This window comes from Anser cygnoides, chromosome Z, assembly GCF_040182565.1.
Source record: "Anser cygnoides isolate HZ-2024a breed goose chromosome Z, Taihu_goose_T2T_genome, whole genome shotgun sequence".
Taxonomy (NCBI): Eukaryota; Metazoa; Chordata; class Aves; order Anseriformes; family Anatidae; genus Anser; species Anser cygnoides.
The window spans coordinates 64,635,215-64,658,681 of record NC_089912.1 but is presented as its reverse complement, the minus strand read 5'-3'; the positions used below and the strand labels follow the sequence as shown (position 1 = coordinate 64,658,681).

Here is a 23,467-nt window from a genome sequence, read left to right as displayed (position 1 = left end):
ATCACATGCTTGACCCTAAATCAAAAGTTGCTGGGCCGCTCTCCTATTTCTAGCAGCTGAAGCACCCTCTTAAAAGCTGTAACAGATACATCGGCCAAAAGCTTCTTCTTTTGGAAACCAGACCCAATGTTAATGAATTGACTTAATTTCCCTGTGGATCCAGATTTTAGAGGTTGAGCTTCTTGCCCAGCTGCCTATTTTTTGGTGTTTGCTGCATGCTCACACGTACGGCTGTGCAGCAACTGTTGAGCTGAAAGTTATTCAGTAGCTAAAATTATCAGTAGGGACCCCCCCCCCCCTTTCCTCTCATTATGTATAACGAGATCGCTGCTGTGCAACGTTGATTAGACATGTCAACCTGCAGCTGGATGTCTGAAAATGAGTATTGCTATTAAAATGCCTTTGCTAATGATCAGCTTGTGTGTCCATCATTTTGACAGATTTCTCCTCGGGAATGTGGAAAGCATGCAAGAGTCCCAGGGTTGCAATGTAATGTTTGGGGAAACCAGTACTGGCATATTGTATTTCCTGTGCGTTAACCCTAAAGTGGCAGTTTCCCTGCCAAAATCATGCTGATGGCTGAAGCTTGCTGGTGAGTGTGGACTGCACTAAAAGAGATCCACAACCATGAGGTGGGAACCAAGTGTCATAGGGAATTGGTTTCTGGAGTGTGAGTCTGAGGGCAGGGCATCCATCCTCTGTACCACTTCTTTTGGTGTGATTTAAGGCTTTCATCAAGTGGAGAAATCTTCAGGTAGCTGGAGAAAATATTTCCAGGTCTCCTTACCAGTTAATCATGGAAAAATTGAATAAAATTGAAAGGGAGGCTCAAAACAAGGAAATAATTTCTCAAGAACATCTCATTCCCTGTGGAATTCATGCCCACAAGATGCCATTGAGGCTAGTGATTTTGTAAAGAGTTGGACGTTTGCTAGGACAGCATGATTTTTCCAGTTGCCTTGCCTAGAGTGAGCCCCTGTTCAAGTCTGCACTTTGGGAAGCTAATTTCATGGCCACAGCTCAGCATGTGGCAGGCTCCTGGGTGCTGCTGCTTTCCAAATCACCTGCTGTCCCTCAGGTGCATGGGGACTGACTGCGCGGGGACTTCCCTCCTGCCATGGGGTACAAGGAGCCACGTGCTTGCTCTTTCAGCACGTGTTGTAGGCAGGCAAGATGTGGCAGGGAGGTTTGAATGGGGCAAGCTGTCTGGCTACCAAAAGAATCCAGGAAGACGTAAAACCTTAATTTAGGCACAAGAAAGCCAACCCAAAAGCTGGGCGATTTAAGAGGAGAGGGGCGGCTCTGCAAGGCACCCAAGGGTGAGCCCTTCCCCAGGAGCAGGCTGCGTGCTCTGAGCTTTGCCTGTGCTGCCCAAGCTGCTTCAGGGCTTTTTAGGGGGCTAAGCCTGGAAATCAGGTGGGAGAAGAAAAGAAATGGTGAAAGCTTCTGTTCCCCTCTTCTTTGTTTGGTTCTGGCTGGCACAGCCCCACAGCCCAGCATCTCACGGTGGGGATGCCCTCCTCTCCTCTCCCATCTCCCCTCTCAGGCTGGGCTGTGTCTGCCCCCAGAGAGCAGCTACGGGCAAGCCGTTATCAGCCTCCCCTCTTCTGCAGACAGAAGGAGATGAATGTGCACTTGGAAAGCCTTCGGCGTGGCTCGCAGCGTATGAGCAGCCTCCCCGATGCACCTTTGAACCCATTCCTCCTGCATTTGTTTGTCTTTCAGATAAAACTTCACAGCAGTGTTTGGAGAAAAGTCTAATGAGGGACCACTGTTTGCATAACAAAGCGAGGCTTCCTCTTCAGATGTTCAACCTTCATTAGGCATAATTTATATTCCAGCTAATCTTTGGAAGTGGATAAAATATGGAGCCAAAGTTTGTTTTTACATAGTTTGGAGTAATGCATTGTTTGTTTTAAGTGGTCAGTTGCAACTGACAGTTGATTTATATTCAACATAATGATGATTTGTAATGGCTGAGGATTGTCACGGGGAGTGTTGTGTCATTGACTGCCATGGCTTTAGCACTCTTCTACGTCAGTTACTGAATTAAAAGATAAGACTGAATGGGTGGTTTCTCAGTATTGCAGATATTTCAGCACAAATCACACAAAACTGTGAATCTGTAAAACATACTTTTTTCTTTTTCCTCCAAAACTCACGTTAACTTGAGCCTCTGCAGTGGGTAGCTCTCAGGGTGATAGGGGACACTGCAGCCTTGCTGCAGTTTGCTGCCTACAAAGCAAACAGGCTGATACATCTGAACACCTACGGGTCATTACAGGCCATTGTGTAAGAAATGAATTAATTTCTCAGCACTTTGACTTTGTTCGTATGTTGAATCTTCACTACGGTTTTTGAATCTTCACTTATACTTCACCTGTGTAAGATATCCTCTTTCACTCCAAATGAAATACCCAATATATTTCACTTATCACCTTCCAGGTTTATTAAAAGATGAGAAATGACTGATAACATTTATCTTGTGTGAACTCCTAGCTGAGGCTTACCCCTTTCTGCAAGTTTACATTGTAATGACAGATGTTTGAAAACACCCTTCAGCATATCATGAAAATTATGACCTGGCTTGTGTATGAAGACAGGGCCAAGGTATGCTGCATCCTTTCAACACATGAAAACAGGGTTTTCAAATGTCTGTGGTCCTCTCTCTGGTTCCCTGAGCAGAGTCGCAGAGCTATCAGACGGCTCATTGATCAAGTGGTGGCTTCCCACGTTATGTTCTTTTATGCTGGGATACCTCCAGCTGCAAAGCTTGGGATCCTGAGCTGGTTTCATTCATCTCATCCATAACAATAGTCTATCCTTGACTGTTTTTAAAGACAGCACCAGCCTTTAGAGAACACATTTATTTATTCATTTATTTATTTTATTGTTTTTCAGGAAAAAATGCTGTAAGGGTTATAAGTTTGTTCTTGGACAGTGCATCCCTGAAGGTATGTGATTTCGCTGTTCTTACCCTTTGAATCCCCGTGCATTTGTCTTTCCCTGTCTGCCCTGTTCTCTGCACTGCTGGTTTGGAAGAGCATCCTGATAAAACCACAGGCTGGGCTGTACCTCATGTATCAGTGGGGGGACTGCTTCCAAGAAATGGTTGGGAAAATAAAAAGAATCAGCGTCTTCCAAGAGTTTCGCTTAGCATGCCAAGCCTTGATCCTCCCCTGAGTACATGTGGCCGCACAGATCTTGTAACCTGACCTGGTGCAAGCACAGGGCTACATGCTGCTCTTGGCTGTGCATGCAGGGGCCGTCCATGTGTCCAGGAGCACACGCTCCCTGGCTACCCCATGGTCTGGCACAGCTGATTTTTGGCTTGGAAGTGCACAGGGTGACTAGGTGGGTCAGTCCTGCCTTTGGTTACCTGTTTCCTGAAGATACCAGCAAGGGGAGAGCATCACCATAGGGCATCTCTCTTCCACCTCTTCTCCTGGTCGTGGGCACAGCCTCCTTGTCACCAGGGGCACAGGGAGGCCAGAAATTACTTGGGGTAGTTCATGCCATGGTGAAAAGGAAATGTTTCCCTCCTGACAGACTGCCCAGGGGCTTTGCAACTACAATAGCAGGGTTCCAATGCTCAGAGGCACTGATAACATCTCTCTTTTAGGAAAAAGGCTGAGGTCTGCCTGCCTTAACCATGGTGGAGACCTCTGTTTGGTCTGCCCAGCCAGTGGCTCCACGTGAGTCGTCATTCCTAGCACTTTGCCCAGTTTGGATGAAATTGATTCTGAAGTTATGCGGAAGGAGGAACTGTCAGGCAGAACAAATGGTCAGGGACAACAAGCCAATAAACCTTGTTTCCTCCAGAAAGCAGGTTAAGAAAATGGTTTGTGGTAACACATCCTTCTATTTGATGACATATGGAAAACCTCATATTGACTCGAGACTCTTGTCAGTTTGAGACAGTGATGTTTTGGAAAGAAAAGTGACAAATTAACATGCTTGGGAGAGTCAGATGTTTTTTGGGTTGCAATCTCCAGCCAACAGGGATCATAACCCAATCCCCAATCCTGCTGTTTTTTTACTTTGTACTTTTACTTTTGGCTGGAAACACTTGCAGACTGGTTGCAAAAAATAATAATAACAATAATAATAATCTCAAAATAGAAACTGTACATTTGCTGGTTCCATAAGGAAGAGCTCACAGTGCCAACCCAGACCCTGGGGAGCTGGATAGGATTTGGGCATCACTGGTGCTCACAAGGATGTCCTTGGCCCACACTTTTGCAGTGAATTTTGTCTTGGTGTGTGCAATGAGAGATGATGGCTCCAGTATGAGATGGACACGTGGAGGAGATGGTTGTTCTGGGCTGAACGAGGCTGTTCATGCGTAGGAGGCAGAAGCCCTGAATCTTTTCAGGGTGGAAGGAAGCCAGGTCTCTACAGCCTGGCCTACAGCTTTCCTATCGATTGTAACATTTTTATATGCTGGTTCTTCACTAAATATAATGGATACAGCAGGAGAAGTAATAGGAGAAAAAATAAAGTGAGAGCCATGGCAATAAATTACTGTACACTTCTAATTTTCATCTCTTGAGGTTTTAGGTGATTATGAAAGCAGCTTTTACTGTGTACCCACTGACTTCACTTAATCCTGCCTAATAGCTGCATCTCAGTAACCCGAGAGTTTCTGCCATTAATTGGATTTCTCTGCTGGCTGTGGCTTCCCTCCCTTTATATCTCTACCCCCCTTTTTCAGCTCAATCTATATTTTGCCTTGAACTTCACAGGCCACAGCAGTTGTAATAACATCTGAGGCAGTCTGGGCCTTCGGTGTAGGGACTAGAAACATGATTCAGTCAAGCACTCGTTTCGTTTACTCTGCTACAATACATCACTTGGCTCTTCACACATTGTTTTGGCATAATCTTGACAGAGGAGCTGTATGAAATGCATATCTCGACACAGGCACATAAATACATTGCAGATGTGAGTTTATTAGAGCACATCTGCACCTTTTAATCCAGTGCTGGCAAGTCCAAGCCTGGAGAAATGATCCCAGCCTTGTCTTCTCTGCCGTTCAGCAGTGGCTGCCAGGAGGAGGATTGGGAGAGAGCTAGGGGAGAGGACCACCGATCTCCTCCTCAGACAGCTGTTATTTGAACAGACTCTTTCGCCAAAGGTTATGTTTTTCTCTGTGTCCATCTTTGGTTTCTGTCCTGTTATTTCTTGTCTGCCTTGAAGAGCAGCAGCGACCAGTGCAGTCCAGCGAGCCCAAGTCCGTGCCCCCAGGTCCTTTATTTCATTTGCCCTCAACACGCAGCATCTCACTTTGGGTTTCTGTCGCAAGAGCAGGGAGCAACGATCCTCAGGAAGCACAGAGAGTTTGCCTCTTGTTTCTGATTTCTGCTCTGCTTGACCAGCAAAGCAGGTCAGAACAGAGCATCTCACCCTTTTCCTTCCTCTTTGCTTTGGAGACCGACAGCTCCAGCCAGCTCCTGTCTTGCAGTGTCCCCCAGATTAAAGCAGAGCAATAGTCTGAAGCAGCTTCCTTTGGAGTGTAGCCTCCCACCAATGGTTTGTTCATTGAGTGTTTTGGCTGTGGATTAATTCACAGCAAACTACCCTACGGCAGGCAAACGCTAATCAGATCTGCTCTTTCCCCACTAATGCTATTTCAGACACTTCCTTGGTGCAATCTTCCACGTTGCATTGCCATTCCTGAATACACTGAAGCATACATAGGGACATTTCTTACTCTGCTACAGTTTTTCATGTTATCTTAAAGCCTGAAACTGCCTGATCCTCATCATGTGGCTCTGATTCATCCTCAAACCACATTTCTTAGGCTGGGCTGGCAGAAAAGGGGCTTGGACGTGGGAGGGAGCCTGCACCCTCGGTTCAGCAGACCACGCAGAGGTGCTGCAGCACAGCTGAGAGCTGCAGCAACTTGTGCCCGATTTTGCCCTAGCAGTGAGGACTGTTCCCAAGGGACTCACACTCCCTGGGACCAAAGCCCTGGGGACACACAGCTCGGTGACCTGGGACCTGCCACAGCCGCTGTGTGGTTCGGGTTAATGTGTGCGAACAAGTGGCAGGGAGTTCTTGGGAGCATTTCCAGCTCCTGTGCCCTTCCCTAGCTTTATATGAGCATAAATGAAGCAAATGTCTTGATGGAAGTCTGCTGAGGTGGATTCAAAAACCATACTTAAAGAGTATTTACATGGAAAATGGTGAAAGAGAGAAAATTAAAAAGAAATGGTGTTGTTTAGTCTAGAGAAAAGAAGGCTGAGGGAAGATGATAACAGTTTTTAAGTATGTGAAAACTTGCTGCAAGGGGGAAAGTAAATGCTTCTTCATGGCCAAGGAGAGAAGGATAAATGGTTTTAAGGGGAATTTGGAACAGACATTGGCAAAAAAAAAACCTTTCTATCAGTGAGGCTATTTCAACTCTGGAATAGACAGCATGGTGGTGGGGTGCCGCCATCCCTGAGGGCTTTCTATGCAGGTTACTTGGATGTCTTAGGACAGGTTTACACGTAGCTAATCCTGCTTTGGGTGGAAGATGGTTCCTTCCAGCTCTGCCTTTTTTTTTCTGATTTTGTTAGTGCACATCTATTCACAGAAACCCAGCAAGGATGGAGTTAATTTTGCCTCTGCTGTGAACAGGCTGAATGGGCCAAATTTTGGCGTGGGCCAAATCTGGCATCTGTGTAAGCAACTGGCTATGAAGCAGGCTTGTTCAGCTCAGTGTGGGCATTGAGCAAACTCTGCTGCACTGAGCCATTCTTTTAAATCAACCTATTTTATGTCAGTGGAAAATTAAAATTGAAACCACACCCAGGTGAAAACACACCATGAATCCTTTATATTTGTGACTACTTACTAGTGCCAAACGAAAGAGGAGTTTGCAGCCCCAGCACTACCAAAAAAGCCCAAACTAGCCCCAAGGTTGGTCATATTTGAAGGCAATGGCCATGTTTTTCTTCCAAGCTTGGGCAAGGCTCTACACTATTCCACCCTGGCTGCTGGCACTGTGGTCCCACTGCCATCCCCACCGCAGCACCGCAGACGTGGCAGGACTTGAAGCCAGCACGGTTGTGGAGTACAACAGAAGGAAAGGATGCCTGTTACTCAGAAAGTATCAAGCACCAGGGGGGAAATGCCTGGCGCTGGTACAACAGTATTTTTTGGTCAAATGGGCTCTGGTGTGACACAGGGGTCCTGGCACCACAGGTGCCTGTTAAGCCCTGTTTGGCACATTTCTGTGCCCTGGCACGCTGTCACTTTTGCCCCCAGTGCTCCACGTGTGTTCTAGATCCTCCATACAGCAAATGTGGTTTCACTTGCTTTTCCATCTATTAGTTCATTGTAATTGTTTGGAAAAAGTCATCATACCCAGAGAAGTCTGCTAGTCATTAGCATGAGTCAATAATGAGTTTGGGCTTTAATTATTTTATATCGTGTGTATGGAAACACAGCGCATTGCTGGGAATTCAGTTGTAACACGTAAGTTTGTGTTAGGTCTGGATCAGGGACAGGATCCTTCTGCTGTGGCCCCCCAGTGCCTCATCACCGGAGGGTGATGCTCACCAGCAAACAAAGTGGGTCACTGTGAGTGAGATGACGTTCCTCTGAAATGGTCACATAAACAACCACTGGATTTCACATAAAAACTGACCTTCAGCAAGCTTTCCTGTGCTGGTTCGGAGGCTGGATGCTACCTCAGCCCCTTTCTTCTCCTGGGAAATGTTCCCCGTGGTTGCATGCAGGCTGGGGGCTGTGCCAGCCTAGCACCAGGGGCCGGATCCTGCCCCAGTCAGGACAGGGGTAAGGGTCAGACCCTGTTTTGCTCCATTGTCCATTTCTTGGCCTTCAGCTCTGCTGCCGCATAATGGTGAAATCAGAAACAGACAAACAGAAACAGCCCTCCTTGGGGTTTCAGACTGGGACCTCAGAAAGTCTTTTGGGAATTCACTGAGCAGCCTGGCCAGCAACTTATCATATCGTCATATTGCTGCTATTAAGAGTGATGATGGTTTTGTAACAGTGTTCCTTGCTGGGAGGATTATAGCTGGGTTAGGACAATTACTGTGTGATTTTAATTAACTTTTCCTCATGATATACTTTCTGCCTGGATTTGGCAGTTAGCCTCACAGTGTTTTACAGTACTTTTGCGTAGGAAATGTTGATATCAGCGCTTAAAAATTTGTGAATAAAACAGCAAAAAGCTTTTAGGTAACAATATTTCTGAGAAGAGCTCTTAAATTCTGCCAGCTGGGAAAGTGCCCCTTGCTTCAAATCCGATTTTAAGAAATAGTTCAGCTACCGTGAAGCAGTGATGAGCAATTACAGTTTTACTGTAATTCTCTTATGTCTTGTGAGTGTTTCATTTCTAGGTTTCTTCAGTCTTTAAAAACAATGTAGCATGATTTTATTAATTAGCAAAGACAGAGGTGAAATATTTGCTGCCAAGCTATCATCAAGCTGCTGCCACTGGTGTTTCTCCTAACCACGTCTTTCTCTCTCCAGACTACGATGTCTGTGCTGAAGCTCCTTGCGAACAGCAGTGCACAGATAATTTTGGACGGGTCTTATGCACTTGCTATCCTGGGTACCGCTACGACCGGGAGAGGCACAGGAACAGAGAGAAGCCGTATTGCCTGGGTGGGTAGAAGTGCTTATCTCTGGTTAATGATGCATCTCTCCTTCTTCTTCAGGTCTTTTAGGAGCCAGTTTAGATTTGAAGCCTTTCTCTTTTTCTTTACTATTATAGATGAAATGTGGTTTTTAACTATGCTAAGGATCGGTCCCCAGAACTAAGATATCTAAATCCCCTTGAAATTATTGGCAGGTAGTACTTAAAACAAGCCATATGCACCTAAGCACTTCGAAGCATCATGCTGATGTAATTTTCCCTTTATTAATTCCTCCTGTGGGTTTTGAGCAGTATTTGGAGCTTTGGCCTGAGAAGAGGGACATGATTTTAACCAAAAGAGCCTCAAGGCACTATAACCTTGCCTGATTAGGAAAATAAATCCTTGGGGTTTGATTTGGATGGCAAGTATCTGATATAGGACAGTCCATTTACCTGTGCTGCTCGCGTGGCTAGTAACCCCTGATTCAGTAGCCATGCTCTGCACGGTTTGCTGGGCCAGGGAGCCAAGGTCTGCGGGATTGAGCTTTGCTTGTGAGCTATTTCATGCAAAGAAACTGTCACATGGATAAAATGCCAGGTGAGTTAATAACTGTGCTGTTTGCACAGAGCTCCAGCCTGAACCAGAAGCAGTCCTGCAATTACTCATTTATTTAAACCCCAAATCTCCTGAGAGCTTTAAAGGAAGTCTTTTATTGTACTTGAGGTCTGAAACATCCAGCTTCAGGACATTTTCAGCTCTTGCTCCTCTCCAGATATCGACGAGTGTGCCACCAGCAACGGGACGCTGTGCTCTCAGATCTGCATCAACACCATGGGCAGCTACAGGTGCGAGTGCCACGAAGGCTACACCCGTGGGGAGGACGGCAGGACATGCACCAAGGGAGATAAAGGTATATGCTAATGGGGATTAAAGGTCTTGGGCCAAGGGGCATTTTTCACAAGAGTTTCCATCTGAACATCAGGAAGCATTTCTGTACTGTGTGGGTGGTAGGTCACAGGTTGTCCAGAGAAGCTGTGGGGTCTCCCTCCTTGGAGATCTTCAAAAGCCACCTGGACATGGTCCTGGGAAACCTGGAAAAACCTGGGAACCTGGGAAACCTCCTTTTTCCGTGAGCTGCACACACACAGTAAGGCAGAAGTCACATCTATAAAGTGGAAATACTCTGAAGGCTGTGGAAAGCATCTTGCCCTCAATAGGCAGAGTGGCTAAACAGTGAAAACTGCCTTTACAGCTTTGGTTAGACCATTTCTCCTGCATCACACAACAGCTACAAGCCTTATTTCACTCCCAGATCAATTTGGACTATCACAGTTCTGGATAGCCCAGAGACACAAGAGGAAAATTTGCCTGGTGCTGGCCCTTCATTAATTTAATCCGATAACTAAATTAATTTCTGTGAGTTTAGTTTGTATTTGCATGCCCACATCTGAGATCAGCAAATGGCCATGGGTTGGGTGGTTGGTGCCTCTGAGCACTCACGCATTCATAAGAGGAGTGCCTGGGAATTCCATGTATTTTTAAGCATTATTTGAACCAATAGCTGAATTGTGTTGAGTAACGCTTGAATTCTGCTGACCTGCAATTAGTTTGTGTCTCTCATAACTGCGGTCAGATTTTTTTTTTTTCTACTGAAAGTGATTTGCAATGGAAAAGGGGTGAGAGTGAGGGCTTGTTCTTCCTTTCCACTTGGTTTCAGAGTATAAATGCGTTCTGTGTGTAAATGATTTTAAAGTTGTTGACCTCACCCCAGTTATTAAATTACAGCATTTATAGTCCTGCAGATTAAATACTGATAGGGTAATTTAAAAAGGAGGGAGGAAGAGAACAACTTGTGCTCTGGAAAAAAAACAAAACAAAACAAAAAAATGCGCTTTTGATGAATGGCAACTTACCATAGGTTCATATATTATTGCCTGAGCACATATATCACTGGGTGCTCCAAATCCCACTGGATGGCCAAAGCAATTTATAATTTTGATTTTCCTCTGAAAATGTGTATCTCAAGCCACTCCATTAACATTAGTCGTTTCTTGCTGTTTTCATTTTTTTTTTATTATTTTTTTTATCTCTTATAAGTATATGGGGGTCATTAAGGAAATAGGCATAACATAAATAACCGTCTTGCAAATAGTTTTTTTAGCTAACTTTTCTTCTTGCTAGTTCAAATTTCCTGACAGGGTAATGTCCAAAGTATTCCAGATAACCAGCCATTCAGGACATTTTAGAATGTGGAAATCATTCTAGTATTTGAAAAAACAGACATTTTACACTACACGGGCCATAAAAACATCAGTCCCAATAGCTAACCTGGAATAAAATGCCCCCCATCTCTGCAACCATCTCCCAGATCGGCTGTGTGGAGCGGAGAAGGGCACCCTCAGCCACCCTGCCGGGCTCCAACCATAACGATACCAAGGCTGCCAGCATGCTGGTGCAAAAGGATGAGGAGCACAAAGGGACGAGGAGCACGAAAAGGGACGAGAAGCCTGCCCGTCGCCGTTCCGCAGGGCTTGATGCTGGCTTTGTGGCACCGCCTGCTGGCCTGACCACTTCCAAAGCTACACATCGTTTGCTTCTCGTGGCGGCTGGGACAATTAAATTTTATTTTGTGATTTAGTGCGAGAGACACGCAGGGTCTCTCTCTCTCTCCAGGTTTACGCGTGCTGCTTGTTTCCTGGGGGATTATTACTCACGTGTTTGTCCTGCCTGAAGGCTGCAGTCCAGGCTTTTTTTGACTCTGAGCTACAACAAGTGGGCTCGAGTGAGTACTTTGGATTTGTTAGCGGACTACTAGAATAGGGAACATTCTTCCCGCATCCGCAGTCATGTTGCATTTGACAGAGACAATACAGCTACCCGCTCAGAAGTAGGCAAATTAAACCGTCTCAGCAGGCTGAGCACAGATAATACAACACAGATGATCCACTAAACAGCCTCCATGCGAAGACTGCCGGCGGCACAGCTCCCCGCAGAGCTCTCCCCCGCCAGCATCTCCTTCTCCTCCGGCACCAGCAAGCCAGAGCCTTTGAGCAGAGGAAAAGAAAGCACACCGCTGCACTGAGCCTCTCTTATCGATAGGCGCCACGGGGCTTCATATCAGCGCAGGAGCATCACCCGTGATGCTTCGGAAACCCTTCCTAAAACGAGGCTGGTTTCAGCCTTCTCTGAAATAATTTTAGTTTAGGGCAATGAAAACAGGTTATGTAAGTGTCTTGCTCAATGCTGGCCTGGTAGGTGACCTCAGTATCTGCACCGCGCGTGGGAGGCCCTCGTCTAATTGCTTCCTGCCCCCTCTGGCCTGTCCTAGGTGGCTTCTGGCTTTATCTGTGCCTTATCCTGGCTTTATTTGTATTTTGGTCCTGATACAGGATCAGATGGGGGCAGAGCGAGTGTTTGATGGATGACTCCTTCCCTGAGCAAATCAACACTTCTGTCTGGTACGAGTTAGGGGGATTCCACCTCTCTCCTGGGACGCAGCTCACACTTGCTTATGTGACGCCGTTGGACTTCTTCCCCAGATAAATCAGTCCAACTGGGGCTGCAGAAATCTCACTGGAATTATGTTTTCCAAACACTAGCTGAGTCCCCCCCACACACATGTTCACCTCCATGGGTTGTTACAGCCCTGTTTTATCAACAGACCCGTGTATCACATCCTTCTGGAAGGTAAACTGGATTTTGTAATGAAACAAGAGGCCAAATTCACCGCTCCTTAATCTGTATGTTATTCTACTGATTCTAGTGGGATTTCCTAACGTTTAAAGCAGCAGAGGCTCTGGCAGTTTCTCCCTATGACTGCATGTTGCTGTCAGCAACATTTCCTAACACAATGCGTGTGTTTTATGAGGGACCTTGTTTGGTAAGACACCTATTAAAAGAAATTTTGGTTTAAACTAGTACCAAAAACAATCTGGAGGGGAATTTTTTGAAAAGGACATTTTTTAAATGTCTTTCTATATGTGTCACTGTAAATCCTACTCAAGTCCAAAAGTGAACATGTCAAAACACTCAAATATTTTAAAAGAAAGCTGAAAAGTTGGAGATGGGTGAAGAACTCCATGAGAGAGCCACAGTACTGATTTGTGGTCAAGAGAAGACTTACCTTGTAGAAATATCAAGAGGTGTCTTAATTACGGCATCATAACAGCTCTTCATTAAGGGAAAAAAAAAAAAAAGAAAAAAAAAACTAAATGCTGTGGACTCTGTTCTATCAGAGGTGGTCAAAAAGGCTTTGGAGGAAGTAAAAGTCAAAATAATTAACATTAGAAATACATCAGTGAAGAAATGAGCAGGTGCTGTATGTTCAGATATTGCCATATGAAGTTTGGAGTCCCTCTGGGAGATGCTGTAGCCAAACAAATGATCTTGGAGCCAGCATAGCTTTAATTTGGTGTGATTCTATTAAATTTTATGTAGAAGTCATTGGAAAAGCCCCAGGAGTACCTTTTAACAATAAACTTTGGGCCATCCAAACAAGGTACAGAAAGCTGTTCAGGTATTTAACAAACCATGTGCTATAAAGAAGGGCTGGGAAGCTCAGAAAGCAGCAAACTTACTGTCAGACATGCTAAATAAACTATGGAGGATGGTTGTGGATTACTGTAATGCCATTGGACTGCAGTTTTAGGAGCAGGTAGTTGATTTTTTTTTTCCTAAATTTGTGCATTGGTGACCATCTGATGGCTGCAGTGTTCCTTACTGGACCCTGTAGATGCAGATGAAAACCAATACACACTTAGGAAAAGATGAAGTGTAGACCCAAGAAAGAAATACAACATAATATCTAAGTACATTGTAGTCAATACTTTTTGAAGAGTTTGAAGATTTATTGGCTTTAACCAGAAGGACCTGCAGAGTTTTTCCATTACAGGACACACTCCGAAGGATCCGCGTTCAAATGTGTCCAATAACCCTTACAGGTAACATCATGCGAGGCCAGGCATCACATGCAGAGCCTCAGTATGCTTTATGCTTCTCAACAACTATATGTGAAAGAAAAAAAAAGCTTATCTAGAGTTTGCGGGTACACGCCACCCTGTGTTTTGGAAACCACATTTCTCTTTAAACTGATATCTGTTAAAACAGTGCTTGTTTGTTTATGGTGCAGACGTGATCCCCTGTGCATGGGACTGGAAAAAAGGGAAAAAAAAAACCTTTTGCAAGATCTCTTACAATTTGAATCATTTCAAGGATTCTTGAAAAGATCCCATTCTTGTGGACTATCAACTGGTGTGACCTGTTCTCTCATGTGGATTTAAATCCTGATCATTAACCTCACTCCCCATCTCTGGTCAGGCTGCTTACATCACATGGAGGGATAACCAGCAATGATAAAGAACAGTTTGTGCAAAGTGAAATGAAAAGACCACGTTGTGAGGGGGTTTACCGTAATTTATAGGGTATGAAAATTTGCCCTTCAGGGCACTGTAAATCAGTTCAGATCTGTAGGAATAGCCTACCCTAAATGCAAAGATAAAAGAAAGGGTGTTAACTTTTTCAGGTATTAAAAAAAAAATAAAAAAATCTTTAGGAACTATTAACTGGAAACAGCTGCTTTAAAAATGAGCTCAGAGCTGTCCCTGCAAAATTGCTCAGCCTTACACAGCAACTCACAGTCAGAGCATTAATAATGGCAAGACTGCCTCTTCTTTTCACAGTCTGGGGAAATGCAACAACCTTCAAGACTCCAGTTGCTTTTGCAATTACATTATGAACTTTCTTTCCCTTGGATCTTTATATTTGTATTGGAAACTGCTTTCTTTCAGCTGGGCTTCCTGAGAAATCTGAAAGTGTGGCGAAACCAGGGACATGCTGTGCCTCTTGTAAGGAGTTTCATCAAATAAAGCAGACAGTTTTACAGCTGAAGCAAAAGGTATGAACATTGATCAGTCGTGTCGTTATGAGACCTCCGTGTTTTACGACAACTGAGTTTTAGTGTTCGGAGCTGTCACTGCCATGTGGCTCTTCTGCCCATAAAGATGATGGCAGCATGATTTAAAATCGTGTAGGAATGTCATCTCTTCCTTTTGCTTCTGCATTGCTTGTAAGCAGATTGCTAACCAAGCTCACGGTAACAGGGTCTGGCAAACACCCTTCGCAGCCTGAGCCCAGGTTTCTTGGCAAGCTGCGTTGTCCTCAGCTTTTCATTCATTCTGAATGCAGAGGATTTTGGACTCCATCCACCTTTAGTATATGTAAGTGCAAGACGTTCTGCTGATGAGGGAACGTGGGAGAACATGATTTTGCACTACCAGGGTGTTGATACAGGATGTGTGCCAAATAGGAGGTGTGTGGCTAGACAGAAACATCACTAGCAGACACATTAGCTTTGGTTTTTTAGAAAAGAAAAATCCCTCAGCCACAAGGCTTTTTTTTTTTTTCATTTGTTTTTATCTGTTTCTGTACAAGCAGAGTATGTAATGCACCTTAAAACTTCCCCTGACCTTGAACTTTATTTGCCCCTGTATGTGACCTCCTTTTGCACTTTGGTAAGATTGAAATAACCCGGAGACCCAGCCCAGGGTTTTGAGAGCCAAGTGCAGAGGTGCAGGTGTAATGCCCTTTCTGGTGACACCTCCTCTGAACACTCAGGTTCTCTGAAATGGAAATGCTCTGCATGAACATTCTAAGCAATTCATGTTGACAGGCTGTAATCATTTCCCCTGGGCTGCTCATTTAATTTAATTGTATAAAAACACGATTTGGCGCCACCTGTTGCATATAATATTGTTCATTAATGTGATTTAAAACCAGGAGAAAGGAATCTGCTTCATGTTTTCCTTCTGTATCAGTACGGGGACAAAGGTGGACGGAAATCCACGTGTGACAGAAATTCTGCTTTTCGAACAGCCCCTGCTAGTGAACAGCAGACGGGTTAAAGCGGAGCGGTGCTGCTGAGCGGCTGCTTGTCCAGCCGCAGGCAGTGAGGCTGAGCAGGCTCGCACCGCTCTGGGATCTGGGACCACACTGTTGGCCAACTAGTTGGCTGCAAGAATTTTTGGAGACTAATGGCCTGGATTAATGGAAAGTTTTATGTGTCTGATTTCCACCGTTAGGTGCCTGTTATCCAGAATGCAGCCGTGGGAGCCTAACGCTGTCGGTACCTGTTGCTGTGTGCACTTGGTGCATGGTGTCTGTGGCCATGCCAAGCAGTTTGCCCTTGCCTCTCAGCTAATTCCCGTCATGGTCCATAGTCTAAATTTTCCCCAGGTATTTTCCTAGTGGGACTTGATCGATTTGGCATCCTCAGAGGAAGCCCGCTGGGTTGTGCCTCATGCAGACAGAGCTGGAAGAGACGAATTCCCAGATGCATTCAGCATCTTTTACCCCACAGCAGGGAGAGCTTTTGCCCATGCAGGGAGGAGATCTGGCCTCACCCTGCTCCTCAGCCCAAGGAGACACAAACCCTTGTGTTTCACCAGCCACTCCCTGTGGCCAATTTCTTCTGTCGACGACACCTCTCAGTATCTGTGGTTGAAGCTTTTCTGTTTCGTACAGAAAAATTCATTACTGTCTGCCAGAGAGACACTTTATGGGAATAAGTCTTTAGTCTTGTGGTTAAGGCTTTGGGATTCTATGAACTTTATGTGAAATTATGTTTAGCGGAAGAGCCTGAGAAGGATCCAATCCAGCAAACCCTACAACTGGAAATCAGGGTGTGCTTCTGGCAGTGGGAGGTGTAGTTTTGGGTCTCCTTAGGAAAGGAGGGGGTTGAACTCAAGTCCCTGCCACCTCTGGAGAGCAGACTATCTATCGTATTAAAGGAAGGAGGTGATGGCAACAATACCATCACGGGGTGATTGCACCATCAATTCCAAATCCAGCGTACGGTATTTCAAGGATCAAGAACAGAAAGTCAACTTGCTTGGTTATCCATGGGACACACTCTCCCCTGGATTTACAGGGGGCTGGGGGCAGCCCTAGACTGACCTCAGACCTTGCAGGAAGGAGGAAAAGCAGAAGCTGGAAAAGTAGGGGAAAGATATCTGGCATGTTGACATGCAGCCAATGATTTTTTAAAAAGTCAAGTAAGCAGTTCAGCTCTTGGAGTTGGAGCATTGCTAGATCCTATTGCACAGATGTGTTTAAACATCTTAATTAGAAATCTGTGGTAAAATTCCACAACTCTCCTATCAAGCTCTGTCAAAGTCATCTAAACCACAGATCTCCTAGAAACCACCCAAAATACCAGATGCAACATCCAACAGCGAACTTATGGGAATCTTGTTTCTAGCACTGTCTTTCTTTAAAATTTAGTCTCACTAATATTTGCACGCACATGGAAAAACATTATTTTTCAAGGGCCATTAAGATTTGGAGCTGTGGACGGAGAAAGCCAAGGTCAGTCTGGATCACGATCCTGGTTCAGTTAAAAGGTGAAATAGAAATTAGGCTAGTGAGTATAGCCAATCCCTGAGAGGATGTGAGTCAACATCAAAAACACATGGTTTGGCCCCACTGTATGTAACAGCCATTTTCTGGCCAGAAAATATCAAAGAGCAGTGAGCTAGACCAGAGCCTGGGTATTTTGGCACTCATAGTGTATGCCTTAAGTCCAGCTGACTCAGTGGGGAAACATGTGTAGATGCTTTCACAGCAGCTATGTGACTTTTTATTTTTTTTTTAACTTACTAAATTATTTGTTGAAACAGCCTTGCTGGCTGGAACAAGTCAGTACCTTATTTACGAAACAGAAAAGAATACACTCCGAAATCATTTTCACAATGCTTGCTACTAAATGCATCTTTTAAATCCAGACTGGCCATTTGCAATATAACCTGAGGAGCTGTTCAGAGCAGGGGCTATACAGTAAGAAAAAGATCCCCCAAGTAGGATCTGGGCCAAAATTTTCATACAAGCTCTGGAGAGGAGATCAATTAATCTGCCACCCCCAAGGAGAAACACTTATTTGTTCTTCAGCTTGAATAAGTGTTCCTGCTGGGGAAAACTGGAAGAGATGAAGTGATCCTTGCCTGTTTGAGTCTCACCAATGGCACCAAAAATATTCTCACAAAAAAATATATACTTTCCCCCAAAATATAATGTTCTCAGGATCTCACATTTGTGGTGTGCTGACCAAAGCTGGCCATGGGACCTCCTCATGCTGGTCCCTGGCCAGCGCAGCTGTGATAGCCCCCAGCTGCTGAATTCCGTGCAAGGTGCTGTGACCCACGCAGCGGCCCTTTAGCTGCAGCAGTCCCACGCTTCAGGCTGAGGGGTCATTGGTAAGTGGAGTTTTTTCCCTGGAAAACCCAAGATGACAGCGCAAAGGGCCCACCCCCAAAGCAGTAGATATGCTGGAGCCCAGTTTTCTGTGTGAGCAGAAAGTAAGGAGTTCCACTCCTGTGAGCAAGCACATAAAGCTCACCCAGTGGGGCTTCTGTGAAGTGCTGAGCTCATCCAACCACAGATTTCAGGGGAGGTAGAGTGAATCTACCAAATTCCTGTGAGACTTGCATCACATTGCCTAATTTCTATATAGTGCAGTCATCTTGCCCTTGGAACTGCAATGCTTTCCAAGGCCCAAGTCACAAATGGATGATAAATCCTTCTATTCCTGTCATCACATTTTGTATCCCAGTCTGAAACATCAAGCCAGTATTTCAGAAGTGCCACCAGGAACTGTCTTAGTGTTTCCAGTGTTCTTTCCTCACTTTCTCTTCCTTCAGAACTGTGCTGGTGCATCCAACCCAAAGCTGCAAGCAACACTGGCTGCCCTTTAAAGTGCAGTTCTTCACTAATAAGTTCTTTCCCAAAAGAAATTTGCCCATTTACACTATGTATTGCAAGTGCATGGCTTTGTTATATTTTCAGTGCTTTACAAACGTTAGGCTTGCAATAAGGGCAGGAGGACATATATCAAATAATTACAGAAGCAAGTAGGAGCCTTGAGAACAGTCCAATGAAGGGAATTCCAAATAGCTAATTAAAAGCACTACCAGACAACAGGAGTCATCACGTATTTTAGTTAACGCAGCTCTTCTACGCACATGTTGCAGAATCCACTGAGCCAAGTTTATTCAGGGCAGCAACAAAGCTGACCCAGATCTGTCCTGGTATTGCTGAAATATCCTTTATCTGTTTGGCAGAGGAAAATTCCCAACTGTACATGCAGCCATTCACTATTAATAAACTTCTTTCCTCGCTGTAGACTGGTCTTCTGGCTTGTTGTCTCCCTTCAGCTGCCTCTGCAGAGACTAAGTATTTGCAGAATATTTTAAAATGTGTTTAATTATTAAATACATTCAATCTGGGCAAGCAGGATCTGATATTTAATGGGCAATGACATTTTAAACCACAGTATGCAATTCTCCTTGCATTCTCATTTGCTTGTGCCTTGTGTCTTTATGCAGAGCAGATGCAGACATCCATTGGGTTAAATGGTATGGTTACAGGGCCAGATCCACAAAGCATTTTGGTCTCTTATTGAAACCTATGAAAAGTTAGGGACTTGTGCAAGCAATTGGGAACTTAATATCTGAGAAAATGTTGGCCTGAGGAAGAACAGTAAACGAATAGAGGAAAATTCACATAACAAAAAATAGGTTTTCTGAGAAGATCCAAGCAGTTATTAGCCTTCAGTTTTTGGTAACTTGTTGCTGTATCTCTCCTGAATTTCTCCTGCCCTCCATTTGGGTAGACTTGCAGTATTTCCATGATGACTTGAAAGGTGAACAGCCTCATGGGAAATATCAAGGTTTCTAACATGGTACTAGCTCCGTGTCCCAGGGGAAAGAAAGTACTAGAAGGTATGAATGCCTTAAAATCAAAGGGTGCCATGTTTTTCACATAGTATCTCCCAAGCCTGGGCTACTTCCTAGGTATAAGATGCATGAAGTGTGGATCACTTCTAGGATCCCCCATCCAGGTTTCATGTTGTGTTTTACCTTATGAGGCAATTCAACTGCATGCAGCCACACTCCAGTAGCGTGCCCATACATATGAGCTGGGCTCATACTGGGTTCTTTTACTGTTATTGGGGAAAAATGGTTGTGTTGTTGTGTTGTTTTTTTTTCTCCACACATTGAGTTGTTTGACATAATGTGAAGTCCAATCCTAACAGTGGCTCCAGAACAGTGTTAGTATAAATGCAGATATTGATAAAGACTTGACATTTTCCTGAAGCACTTAAATTTGTCCACATTAAAGTTTAATCAAGAATGCAATTTATCCAGATGAATAATGGAGGCCTTACTGTGATTTTTGGTTTTGGCAGGTTGCTTTGCTACCAAATAATGCTGCTGATCTTAGCAAACACATCACTGGTGAAAAAGTGCTTGCATCTAACGCATATATCCCTGGCCCCCCAGGCCAGCCTGGCCAACAAGGTCCTCCAGGTAAGATACAGACCAGAGGGATGTGAGTGTGAAATAGTGCCATGAGTAAAAATAATAAGCCTCAGTCTTTCAGTAAGATAGGATTTCATGTGTTACATAATTTGATTGCTATGATTATATTTGCATTTGTAATAAATCGAAAAACTCTGCAGTCATTATTCAGTCAGCCTCTGCGAACTGTCTAACATCACTCCATTGTGTTTCTTAGTCTCAATGTATTTCTTGGCGTGCAAGCTGTGTTTGTCCTGTACATGTTGAAGTTCTCCCTCTCCCAGGGATATCTCACCTGCTTCAGATGTCATTTCCCATTTCTTAACTGTGTCTTAAACACTCTCCATTTCATTTCAGAAATACCTATTACTTTAGCTCACTGTCATTAGTAGAGCAGAAAATGTGCTTTCAGTTTGCGAAGGTTTGTGCCAACTGTTTTATTTTCCCTTGTCTTGTTCTGCAAGGATTCATTTCTTGGTTTTATGTTGTGTTCTAGATTCAAAGGAATCTGAAAAGAAAAGTAAAACTCCACTCACACCTTCTGCACTTTGTTAAGGTATAGACTGAAACAATGAGAAAAGCAATGAGTTCCTAAGGCTCTAGCTTAAGCCAGACACCCTGCAATCTGCAGCCAGTGATAGTAAAAGTTTTGCTAAATCCATTGATTGCAGATCTGATTTGGGGTTAGTGATAAATGTAATGAATTTTACTACTGTTCTGAGTTTCTGGAATACTCTTACAGAGGACTAGCTGGTATTTCATACCAGGTTTGATTTGCTACCTACTGAACTGCCCTCCATTTATCCCCACTTTTGCAGTCTTGCTTTGTTTTTTGAGTCTTTATCTCATTTTCTTGGAGGATGAGTATCTTCAGTCTTCAGTATAACATAAGTGCAAGGACAATGTGGTTAGAGATTCTGCGTCAGACTCTGAAATGTACATTGTGCCATCTTGCAATCTCTCTAACATAGGCCTGACTCTGCATTTCTTCCATCTGGTTTCCCCATGACTGAGCTGTCCAAGGTACTGTAGAATTCTCTGTTCTGCTTGAAAACCATCCCCGCTGACCTCTTCCCCTGCCCCACTGTTTGCAACAGGATGGCCGGGTCTTCAGGAGGAGTCTGAGAGGTTCATCGCTGAACTTGATTTTACTCCTTATGAATACCCTAGCTGTAAATATTCTGTCCTGCTGAACCATTTTTGCCATCCGCCTTTCATTTCCTGTGTCTTTCACGTGCCTTCAGTATGAAGAAAAGTGCTCCCCCCTCTAATTAAAAAGCACTTCAGCCAGTGACGCTTTAATAATCTTTATTTTGTGTAAATTCTGTTTCAGGTGCCTTATTTTGTGTTTTGCTTTTCATAGTGTTTCCCTTGATATAAACCTCTGCTTTGCTGCCTGGTACCTCGTAAAAACTAACATTCTTTGCTGAACCAGCAGAAGCTGAAAAGGGTATAAAGTGAAATGCAAGAACAGAGCCTTTCTTGCCCTAATACGTTGGCTGCTGTCCTGGGAAACAGAGAGGTGCAAAACACTGCTGAAAAGGGTTTGCTTCTGTGCCAGTCATGTAGATGGCTTTGACCCAACATTTCCATGAGTTTTCTGAGGCTTTCTTTTTATGAGATGTTTCTCAGATGTGATTTGTTCTTTCTCCCTTTTTTTCTTTGTGTGAAAATGAGGCTTTTCTGCTTTTCTTTTCACCCCTGGTCTGTGTCCCTAACTGCTTGGCAGTGGAGATCTTGGTTTCTTTGAACACACAATGTTTAATTGTTTCGTGAAGATCTCTTGTACCCACTGTGACAAGGAGTAATGTCTCAAATGACTGCTGTGTTGCTTGTGTTGCTGTGGATTTGTGGATTTGGGTGTGTTAAGGCAACAAGCCCATTGGGTGGTTCAAAAAATAGTCAGTCACCACTGCTTGTGCTGATGAAATGTCCTGAAGGCTTTCCCTGGCAGGTAACCTTTGCTGTCAATTGCAGGGGCTCCAGGACCGAAAGGGAGTCAAGGAGTTCCTGGGTCACCTGGACCTCCCGGACAGCCAGGCCCCCGTGGATCAATGGGACCCATGGGCCCATCTCCAGACATATCCCATATTAAGCAGGGCAGACGGGGCCCTGTGGTCAGTATTCTCACCTCCTGTCATGTGCTGCATGGTTGGCCTCAGCTCCACAACCTGTCATGTCCTTGTGAACGCTTTCTTTTCTGTTACAGGGCCCACCAGGAGCACCGGGGAGAGATGGCAGCAAGGTGAGGAGAGGTACTGTTTTCCACAAGGCAGGCACATCTAGTCAATGCACTTGCAGTCACACCCTTTTACCTCCACATTTCCTTTGCTAAACTGAAAATGTCCCGTTGTCCTATCACCTCTTGCCTTTCTTCTCCAATTTTGTGCTTCGCATTCCTTAAGTCTTGCAAATAATAGCACTGCCAGGCTCTCAAGCAGCTTTCTTTCCTTTGGTGTGTTAGCCCATTTCATTAGACTGCTCTTTTGTGAATTTGTCCTCTTAACTGGTCTGTTTGTTACTGTCTAGGAGAAATATCAGAAGCACCAGACTCTGCTCCCACTAGAGCCAGTGGAAATTTCCTGTGTTCTTCCTGATATATTTGTTCCTACTTCATTTTCTTTTATTTTCTTTTCTTTTTCTGAGCAAGCAAAGTTAGCAAACGCTGATGATTCTAGATCCGTAGCCAGTGAGTCTGCAAAGGTAAACTGCTATTTCGGTTTCCTTTAGTCACAGCAAACTAACTGAGGTGGTATTGATTACAGGGGGAGCGAGGTGCACCAGGACCAAAGGGGATACCTGTAAGTATTGCTCTCAGCAAGCAATTCCACAGCAAAGTGATGTTGGCTACTAACAGGCCAGCCAAAAGAAAGAAAGAAAGAAACAAACAAACAAAAACTTTCCTTTGTCAAAATCACAGTGAATGACACTTTACATGCCCAGAAAAGGTTATTGGAAAGAAAGAAATTACCCTTTTTCATCCAAGCTTCTTTCCTTCACAACTCCTCCCTCGCTGGATGCTACACCAAAGGCAGTAAGTGCCCCTCCACCGTATGGCAGTGGTGGGACACGCTCAGGAGGCAGAAGCATGAGAACCCATGCCGAGTGCTAGTTAGTGCGGTTCAGTCTCCCTACTAATGGGAGTATGATCTCTGAAACCTTTTAAAATCCTACCTCTCTTCTCTCTCTGGGACTTTGAGCAAATCACCAAGAGAAGGATGAGTATTTACAATCTGTTTTTAGGTGAAATTGATTAAAATGTTGTTTCTCATTGGCGGAATGGATTTTAGGAAGGTGTCCAGTGGGTGTTCTCAGTGTTAAATAGTGTACTTTACTGTGTGAAGACAGCTAAAAAGAAATGATGATTTTCTGAAATTAGATAAAACACAGGGTATATTCCCTACATCGTAATTACCAATAAATTTAGTAAGAGATCGACTGCAGTGGGGTTAATGTATTGAAAATTATCTTCCGGACATCAGCATTCCCCAGATAAATGTAATAAATATTAATAATTATAGATTA

General features: G+C 44.3%; 1 protein-coding gene across 3 annotated transcripts in view; it reads left to right on the top strand.

The window, feature by feature from the left end:
- The window catches only part of CCBE1 (collagen and calcium binding EGF domains 1), a 95,776-nt gene that overhangs the window by 68,250 nt on the left and 4,059 nt on the right, over positions 1–23,467 (top strand). Inside the window, exons 3-10 of one of the 3 annotated variants that reach the window (XM_048052278.2) lie at positions 2,902–2,954; positions 8,488–8,622; positions 9,367–9,504; positions 14,381–14,487; positions 19,831–19,951; positions 21,920–22,059; positions 22,152–22,187; positions 22,708–22,743. In XM_048052278.2, the coding sequence (XP_047908235.1) occupies positions 2,902–2,954; positions 8,488–8,622; positions 9,367–9,504; positions 14,381–14,487; positions 19,831–19,951; positions 21,920–22,059; positions 22,152–22,187; positions 22,708–22,743 (766 nt within the window). Of the gene's footprint in view, positions 1–2,901; positions 2,955–8,487; positions 8,623–9,366; positions 9,505–14,380; positions 14,488–19,830; positions 19,952–21,919; positions 22,060–22,151; positions 22,198–22,707; positions 22,744–23,467 lie in introns of all 3 variants that reach the window. The other 2 variants (XM_048052279.2, XM_066989111.1) reach the window with 2 other exon arrangements.